We start from the raw sequence: 9,252 nt of genomic DNA on the forward strand, positions 1-9,252 counted from the left end.
AGGAGGGAAACACAAGTAGTTCCCAAAGGAAGAACTAGAGATCTTAAAACAACAACAACATATAGAGTTCACTCTGGCCAGTCATTGTAATAAATATTTTTATATATTAACTCATTTAATCCTCACAACAACCCAAGAGGTAGGTACTATTATTAATAGCCTTGTTTTATACATGAGAGAACTGAGACGTATGGAGGTTGGGTAACTAGTCCTAAATCAGCAGATAGTAAATAACACAGCAATAATACACACTAGACGCTAGACATTAGACAGACGGTTTGGCTCCAAAGTCGATGCTCATGACCATTAAGCCATACAGCCTGTGTACATCCAAGAACTGTGGGAAGGGGACTTGAGGTCCAAGGCAGCCTAGAGACTAGATTAACCTGTGGCCACTCAGCGACGTGGACCATAGACGTCTGCTGTAGGACACGGCCACGTGTGCAGCTCTGATTCTCTCTACTGCTGCTCTTCCTGCCAACTAGTGATGCATTCATCATAGATCCATTCTGAATTTCCAAGAAAACCCGATGATCAGTTAATCATCATAGTCCCTTTTTGATAAGATCTTTCTTGGCAGGCCAGCTTATAGGCTGATTTGGCCAATCATATGCAGCTCAGATGACCACTGGCCCAATCACCTGTAGTCACAACAGAAAAGGACAGAGGGCCTGGCAGCACCTGCAAGGTAACTGACTGTCTCCAGTGGAGAGAGACCCAGGGAGCTTGTCAGTCTCCTCCCAGTCCTGGTAGGATGCTTCTGGACAAATTCTCTTGTGAGACTTTAACCCCAGCTAGAACACGGGAATTGTTAGCTATCACCTCCAGAGGTATTCTTTCCTTGGCCAATGTCTTGTTTGTAGACTTGTGGGTCTCATGTTTCCCTGAGACCTATAGCTTCCTGTCTAGTAACTTCTTTTTCTGAACATCCACACTAGGTTCTTCTCCTTTCTCCCCTTTAGCCCTCAACTCCCTGCCCTCAATCCTTCTAGCACCCAGAGTCCAGACTGGTTCTCCTTAAACACCTCTTGTTCCCTTCACTCCTAATTCAAAAGCCTTTGATGGCTACCTATGTCTTGGTGTCAGTCATCTAACCCTCTGCTTGGCTTCTGATCCTCCCCACTCCCGGGTGTTCCAGACTGACTGGGTCAGTCTCCTGTACTGCAAACGTGCTGTGGCTTCTCCCTGCCACCACGCTTTCACTTGTGCAGTATCCCAGCCTGGATCCTGGATGCTCACCCTTCTCTCCCGCCTTCCTCTCCTGCCTGTCCAATCCCACCCCCATGAAGCCAGCCCTGGCTTTGCCAGCCTCACTCTCTCTCCTCTGTCCGAGTCTCTCCCAGTCAAGTCTGATTCTTGAGTTTTTACTCTTTCCACCACAATGCAGCCCCTCCTTGTAGCCATGTTTTATTCTTTATATCTTTCAGTACTTAGTATAGTATTGACTACTTCTGTAAGGGTTCCATAAAGACTAGTAAGAAGTTCAACATCAAGAAGGCCCTTATACTTTCTATTAATTCACTCATGCATCCACTTAATAAATTTCACTGGGCTCCAACTATGAGCTAGTTACTCTCCTGAACCCTGGGGGCACAAAGACAGAGAACTGTCCTTAACCAAAGAAGCGATGCACAAGTAATTAATATAAAAATGTATTACTCATTGCTCCATTAAAATTACCATAAAATGTAGTATCTTAAAACAACACACATTTATTCTATCATTGTTTCTATGATAGCTATTGCTTCACAGTTTCTGTGGGTCAGAAATTTGTGTTCTCTGCTTAGGGTCTCACAAGGCTGCCATTGAGGTATCAGCTGGGCTGGGTTCTCATCTGGAGGCTCAACTAGGGAAAAATCCCCTTCCAAATTCACTTAGGCTGTTGGCAGAATTAATTTTCTTGCAGCTGCAGGTCTGAGGGCCCCTGCTTCTTGTTGGCTGAAAGCTGGAGACTGCTCTCAGCTCCTAGAGGCTGCCTGCTGGCCACAGGGTCACGTACTTCATCCGCAGAGCAAGGAGAGTCTCAAGAGTGAGTCTGTTAACAAGGAGGAGTCCCATACAGTGTAACGGTCACTGAAGTGATAGTCTATCCCTGTTGCCATATAACATAACCTAATCATGGGAGTGACATCTCATCCCCTTTGCCATATTCCATTGATTAGAAGCAAGTCATGGAATCACATGAAGGCATGAACACCAAAAAGCGAGAACCATGGTGGGGTCACAGTAGAGTCTGCCCACCATAAAAATAATGTAAGTGCCAGGTGAGTGGTACAGACAACAGGTGCTACAGGAGCTCAGAAGGAGCATTCCTTCCAACAGACATGCCCACTCCATAGGCAGAGTGGCCTCACCACTGGTGAGCTCATGCCATCCACTTTCCTGGGGACTCCGAGTTTAATATGAGATTGTGAGAGATGGGTGCTACCATCAGTTCACAGGCAAAACGGAGATCTTGGATCCTGACCTGTGCAGTGGGAGCCACAGGCAGGAGCCTGGTTCAGGAAATAGGCTGTGAAACTGTACAGGAGTCAGAGGGTCAGGCATCCGGTCACAACTGTGGGGATGAGGAGAGGGGATCATGTTCAGGACAGGGCAGGACTGAAGGCGCACTAGGTAGACTCAGTGGGAGGCTGGACAGGTTGGGAGAATGAAAGCCAGGAGGCTGAGGTGAGTCTGAGATGAGGTGGCCCAGGGATGAACAGGTCAGATCTGCCGAGGATGGCTGAACAAGTGATTCGTCAAGTCTCTTCTCTAAGTTAGGATAAACAGCCTCTAATTGCTCTGGTGTGCTCCTAGAAACAAAGAAATCATTCAGTATATTCTGTTGGACCTTTCACTGTCCAAGTAGCATGAAGATGCAGGTTAATGGCATAGTGGCGCTCCTTGACTTTGATAAAGCCCATGCACATGTCTATGTTTGGGTGGGTTTGTGTGTATAAGCACCTGTGGGAAGGAAGATGGGATGGCTCATACCTGTTCAATAAGTAACTGGCATCCTAGGAGAAAGAGAGTGAGAATCACAATCAGTTCTCAGGTTCATGTCACCTCCAAATTCCCCCTCTCCCACCCACTAGTGGATGTCCCTCTGGGCTGTCACCTTGAGAACAAGAGGGAATAACACCCCTTTCATGTACCCTGCTCTGCTGCAACTTGGACAAGCCATTGCCACATGTCACAGAGAAGCCTCTCCTTACACCTCTCAGAAGGATGCTACAGGTAAGCTGTTTGGGGAGAGTCCTGGGCCTTGGGAAGTGCCTTAGGGCCTGCACCTTCAGCAGGTTGGCATCCAGTTTCTTGGCCATCCTCTCCAGATCAGTGACCAGCCTGCTGAGTTGCACTATTGCCCTGGAGATGTCAAAGATTCTGGACATCTCTGCTGGCATGTCCTCCAACTGGTCTGGCTGCTGCTGAGAGAGGGCCTCCAGCTGTCTCCGGGTTTGGTGCTGGGTCTCCAACTCAGTCTCCAGCCTGTGGGTCCCACAGTCTACCTGAAACTATAGAAAACGGACTCCCTAAGAGTCAATGACACATGGCTCCCCAACCCTCAGTCTCTGAATGTTGAGTGAGAATGTTGATTCCTCAGTCCTCCCCACCTCATGGTGTTGCCTCTGCACATCACAGGTATTGGAGAGGCAGCTGTATTCCTCTTGAAGGCAGGGACACCTCCCCTCCCCACCTTGCACTCCTGTGAACATCCATAGATCCCATGTCACACGTGGGTAGTGCGCACACGCTCACACCTGCACACACCCCACTCAGCAGGAAGATAGCTGGTCAGAGACGAGAAGGAGACCTTGGTTTGTGTAGCAACTTGCAGTTGTGGGGCTGCTTGTCTCCTTTGATCCTCACTGTGAGCCAAGTAGGGCAGGACTGGCTTTCAGTGAACATATAAACCACGTGAAGATCAGAGGGCTTGCCTTGCCCCAGGTCACTCAGCCAGCAAACCCCGAGGCTGAGAGCCCAGCTCCCATGTTTCCAGCCTCCAAGACCTCCCCCGACAGCAGACTGCTCCAGACAGACAGATGGCCGGAACTGGAAGTCCTTCCCAGGACTCTGAGCCCCACCTGCACAGCCTGCAGTTTCTCCTTCTCCTGAGCCCTGAGCCGCTGGAGTTCGCAGATGTCCTTTCTGAGCTTCCTGCTCCTGCGATTGAGTCGTTCCTAGAGAGACAGATACCTGTGCTGGTCAGACTGGGGATGAGGGCGGTGCCCTCGGGACAGATGGTAGGGGTTCTGATCGCAAGATGAGGCTAGAGTAACATACTGCCTGAAAAGAGGCAGCCTTCCAGGCATCATGCTTGGGGTAAGGAGCACGAGAGTTTATTTCATGGATAACGATGGGGGAAAGCAATGGGTAATTTTTAAAAAGTCTTAACTACACAAAAATAACAGTAACAGAACCTTTTCTACTTGACTTCAGGATATTTTTCTGTCAACATCTTAGAGTTGTGTGCTGATCACTGATAATTCTTACTACTTCCCATTAACAAGTGAAGCCAGTCTAGAGAGAACTGACTTACAGAGGTGACTCAAAGCCTCATATACCACTCACGCATTCTGGCTGGGATGGGCAAGAATCCTCTGTTGGAGGCAAACCCATAGACCAGGAAAGCATGGCACATCTCTCTAAATCTTAAATCAGTGCCAGGAGGGGTCACTGTGTCCCAGAAGCTAAGGACATAATGAATGATTTCAGTTTGTAAAAGATTCGCTTTCTGGTTTTTGATAAACTATGTAGGAAGGAAACATAAACAAAGCTGATACTGATATCAACATAGGCCTTTAAGTAATCAAAATGGAAGAAAGGTGCAGGATGAGGGTGTCAGCAAAAGAGTCTGGAGACATTCTTCTTCGAATCTCTAGTCAGCTTAGTTACAGAATGTATTTGCCCGACCAGATAAAAGGGCATACATAGCCATCATAACAAAACGGTGTGGTACTGGGACAAGAACAAACAGAAAATGAAAGAAGAGAGAGCTCAGGTACAGATTTGTGTTCACAAAAGAATTTAAGAAGAAAAAGTTGAAATGCATGAGCCACAGGTATGAATGTACGTGTGGAGAATACAGTCAATAACTATGAGATATCCTTGTATAGTGACACACTGCAACTAGACTTATCCCAGTGATCGTTTTGAAATGAATAGAAATACTGAATCACTATGTTGTGTAACAGGAACTAACAAAGTGTTGTGGGTCAATTATACTTCCAAAACAAACAAACAAACAAACAAACATAGAGAAAGAGATCAGATCTGTGGTTACCAGAAGTGGGGGGGAGGTCATTGTATGAAGGTAGTCAAAATGCACAATCTTCCAGTTATTAGATGAATAAGTACTAGGGATGAAATGGACAACATGATAAATATAATTAACACTGCTGTATGTTACATATGGAAGTTGTTAAGAGAATAAATATCCTAAGTTCTTATCATAAGGAAAAATTTTTTTCTATTTCTTTGTTTTGTATCTACATGAGATAATGGATGTTCACTAAACTTATTGTAGTGATCATATTATGATGCATGTAAGTCAAATCATTATACTGCACACCTTAAACTTATATAGTACTGTATGTTAATTATATCTCAGTAAAATTGGAAGACAAGCTTCTACTGTATAGCACAGGGAACTATATTCAATATCTTGTAGTAACTTATGGTGAAAAAGAATATGAAAATGAATATATGTGTGTTCATGTATGATGAAGCACTATGCTGTACACCAGAAATTGACACAATATTGTAAACTGACTTCAATAAAAACATATATACACACACACAAAAGAAAGAAATGTACCTTTCCCAATGAGTTCACCAGGAAATCACAAAATAAAGCATTTCAAATTGCTACAAAATATGCTACTTCATCAAAATACAAGAAGTAAATAAATAAATGAAACTGGAAGAAAATAAAATAAAATAAGAAGAAAAAGTAGTACACAGATCAGTGATAAAAGGGACAGAATCTGTAGGGGGATAGTGTTGAGAAAATGGGCTTACAGCGGGTGGAGGTATAGCTCAGGGGGAGAGTGCGCACTTAGCATGTTCGAGTCCTGTGTTCATTACCCAGCACCTCCATTAAAGAAAAAAAAAACAAAACTGGCTACAACAACGGAGAAACATACAGCCAGATCCCCACCTAGAAACATGTGTGAAGGTATACTCCAGATGGATTAAAGACCTAAGTGCGAAAGGAAAACTATGAAGTTAATCGAAAATAATGTTAGAGAATACATTTGTGACCTTGGAGTAGGGAAAGATGTCTTAACTAAACCCTCGAAACACAAATCATGATAATTATTTAATTTGATTGCCTCAAAATTAAACATTTCTCTTCAGTGACAACACTATGGACAAAATTAACAGAGAAATGACAGATTAGAGATAATAGCTGCCATGTCTGAAACTAACAAGAGACTTATATACAGACTATAGTAGGAAAGCCTAGAAATCAACACGGACAAGAACCCAAGAGAAAAATTTGCAAAGAATATGAGCAATTAATTCACAGAAGAGAGAATGAATTGATGCCCAAACTCACCAGTGATTAGAGAAATGGAAATTAACATAACGATGAAATATTATTTGACTCCCATCAGATTAATAAAAATTAGACAGCTGGATAATGCCTGGGGGTGGGGGATGTATGTGGATATGAGGACCACACTGTGGGCTCTGAGGTGTACGCTGGTGCAGCCATTCTGGAGAGGGTCCTGGTCATCTAAGTGTGCTATCCACTATGATCCAGTCGTCCTGTTTCTGGGTAAAAATCCTAGAAAATTCCTCACTTAGGTTCTAAGGGGACGTGCACACTACAATGTTGTTTGTGGTAACAGAGACCTGGAGTTTTGTAAAGTCCACTCCCAGGGAGATGGATGAGTAAAATGCTGCACGTGCCGCTGTGGACTGCTATGCAGCTGTCAGAAACAATGGACTACGTGACCCATAAGACATGCACGGATCTTAAAAAGCATGGTAGGTTGGAAAAACAAGAAATAGAATGAGGCCTATGATGTTATTTTGTTAATACACAAGCACCCAATGCAGCAATGTGTATGTTACCAAACTGTCTACAAATAAAAATAGAATGAACACTTTAAGTGGTTGCCCATGGAGAAGAAGGAAAGATGATTAAATGGAATGAACAAACCAGAAAAAAAGGGGGGTGGGATTTGTGGACTAAAAATAAGAATGTGCTATTAAATGAAGAGGGTAGGGGATGAGAGTATAGGTCAGCGGTAGAGTGCCTGCCTAGCATGTGTGAGGTCCTGGGTTCAACCCCCAGTATCTCCATTAAAATTAATAAGTAAATCTAATTACTTCCCCACCAAACAAAACAAAACACAGAGAGTATGTGTTTCATTAAGTAAATCCTTCTCACCTCAGGTCAGGAAAAAATGGGTGGGGGGTAGTTTTTTTTGTTGTTGGCTCTTTATTGGTACATTTTTTATTTTTGTCATTTTACCTCATTTCCTCTTTAAAACACTTAAAATGTGTTGCTTCAGGAAAAGAAGAAGAATCCCGCATTGCTGGACATGTACAGGTGGAGGCTGGGGTTGGAGGAGATAATGCAAAACCATGAAGTTGTTGAAAAGAATTCATAAGATCTATATGTACTGATGGGAAAACAGATTAATGTCCAAGATGTATTTTTAGATATTAAAAATGAGTTACAGAAAAATACAATAGAAAGAAACTTTGTGTGTGTGTGTTAGAGTAAATTTACACACACACAATTTTCTAGAAGAATGATACACAAAATCTAATAGTGATTACCTCTGAGGACTGAGAATGGAGGAAATCAGGAAGATTTTTAGTTTTCATTTTATACCTTACAGTGTTGTCTGAATGTACCACTTTTATGATAAAAAAATAAAATAAGATAAAGTAATCACTATAGAAAGGAAGGAAGGAAAGAAAAGACAAAGGAAGAGGGAAGAGAAAGAGAGAATCATGTACTAATTTCCAAGTTTCAACCTATGTGCAAGATAATTGTTAACATATGTAAAACCTGATTACATTTCTAGCGAATTTTCTAGTACAAACAACCAGGGGAACCATATAGTTTTAGAACTAAAAGAGTTTTGCATTATCTAGTCCCACTCCTTCCTTCTACAGATGAGCGAAGTGAGAGGAGCTCATGCTTCCTGAGAATCTGACATCACAGTGTCAGTATCCCCTCTTAGATGCATGCATTGAAACTTTAACATCAGTAGCAAAATAAACACAGAAAAGCAAAGACAAGGGTCCAAAATAGGATGAAGCTGAAGAGACGAAGAAAAGTGTCAGTTACCGAGCCTCTAGGATATGCCAGGAGTACTGGACAGGGAGTAAGAAGGAGTAACTCAGGGAGGTGGTGGCAGTGGTTGGCTGTGATGACCCCCCCCCCTTACCTTGTAGTGGCTGATGGCATTTTTAATGGCCAGTTCACAGTGAGACTTGTGTTCAGGGGACACCCGGCATTCCATACACAGAAGATGTCTGCTTTCCTCACAGAACCAGCACACCTTCTTCTGGTGTCTGCGGCAGGTGTAGCCAGCCCCCAGGACCCCCTCGGAACAGGGCTTTCGACAGAGGGGACAGCTGCGGACTCCGGAGGCCGAGGTCTCCTCCAGGTGCCGTGCCAGGCATATTTGACAGAAGAGGTGTCCGCAGTCAGTGCTCACCGCCTCCTTCAGGCACTCTTGGCAGATGGGGCAGATGCCCTCATCCTGGCTGTCCTGGCGCAAAGGGAACATGGGCTCCACCATACACTACCAGCCGCCTGCCTATAGGGCCTCCTTCCCCACTGGTGCTTTGGAAGTCCTGCCGCACTAGACAGTCCAGAGAAGGTGGCCCTGCTGGAAGGAGGCAGCCCTGGAGCAGCTTAGAGGACACGACTCAGCTCTCCAACTTCAGGCAACGGCCCGCTCTCCATCAATGGAGCCGTAGCACGGACCACAGAAACCACCATGCTGCACGAGTTTCAGAAATAAATCATCAGCTTTGACATGTGCCCTCTAGCTTCCTTGTCTTTACTAGACATCATTCTTTATTTTTCATACACCTGGAGGAAGCAGGTGATTCAAAAACCAATTCGATTTCCCTCTTCAGAGCTTTCTATGAATATTTTTACAGCTCAAAATTAAAAGGCCAGAGTGTCCTGGTCAGAAACCAGAGCATCAAAAACTTGAAAGTCTTCTCTGATTTGCCCTCAATTGAGAGAATCTGGCAGGAAATGGGGTGTCCTCTCCCACCCTATGATGCTTG

The 9,252-nt window shown here is 44.2% G+C and overlaps 1 protein-coding gene across 1 annotated transcript; it reads right to left on the reverse strand.

Annotated features, from left to right (window-relative positions):
* Positions 1-2,551: 2,551 nt before the first annotated feature.
* Positions 2,552-8,741, reverse strand: TRIM40 (tripartite motif containing 40). Its single transcript, XM_006215400.4, has 5 exons — positions 8,397-8,741; positions 4,068-4,163; positions 3,273-3,497; positions 2,977-2,999; positions 2,552-2,795 (listed from the first exon to the last, which is right to left on the reverse strand). The coding sequence occupies exons 1-5, from the start codon at positions 8,739-8,741 to the stop codon at positions 2,552-2,554; spliced, it is 933 nt and encodes a 310-aa protein (XP_006215462.4).
* Positions 8,742-9,252: the final 511 nt, after the last annotated feature.

The sequence above is a fragment of the Vicugna pacos genome, chromosome 20 (genome assembly GCF_048564905.1).
Source record: "Vicugna pacos chromosome 20, VicPac4, whole genome shotgun sequence".
Lineage (NCBI taxonomy): Eukaryota > Metazoa > Chordata > Mammalia > Artiodactyla > Camelidae > Vicugna > Vicugna pacos.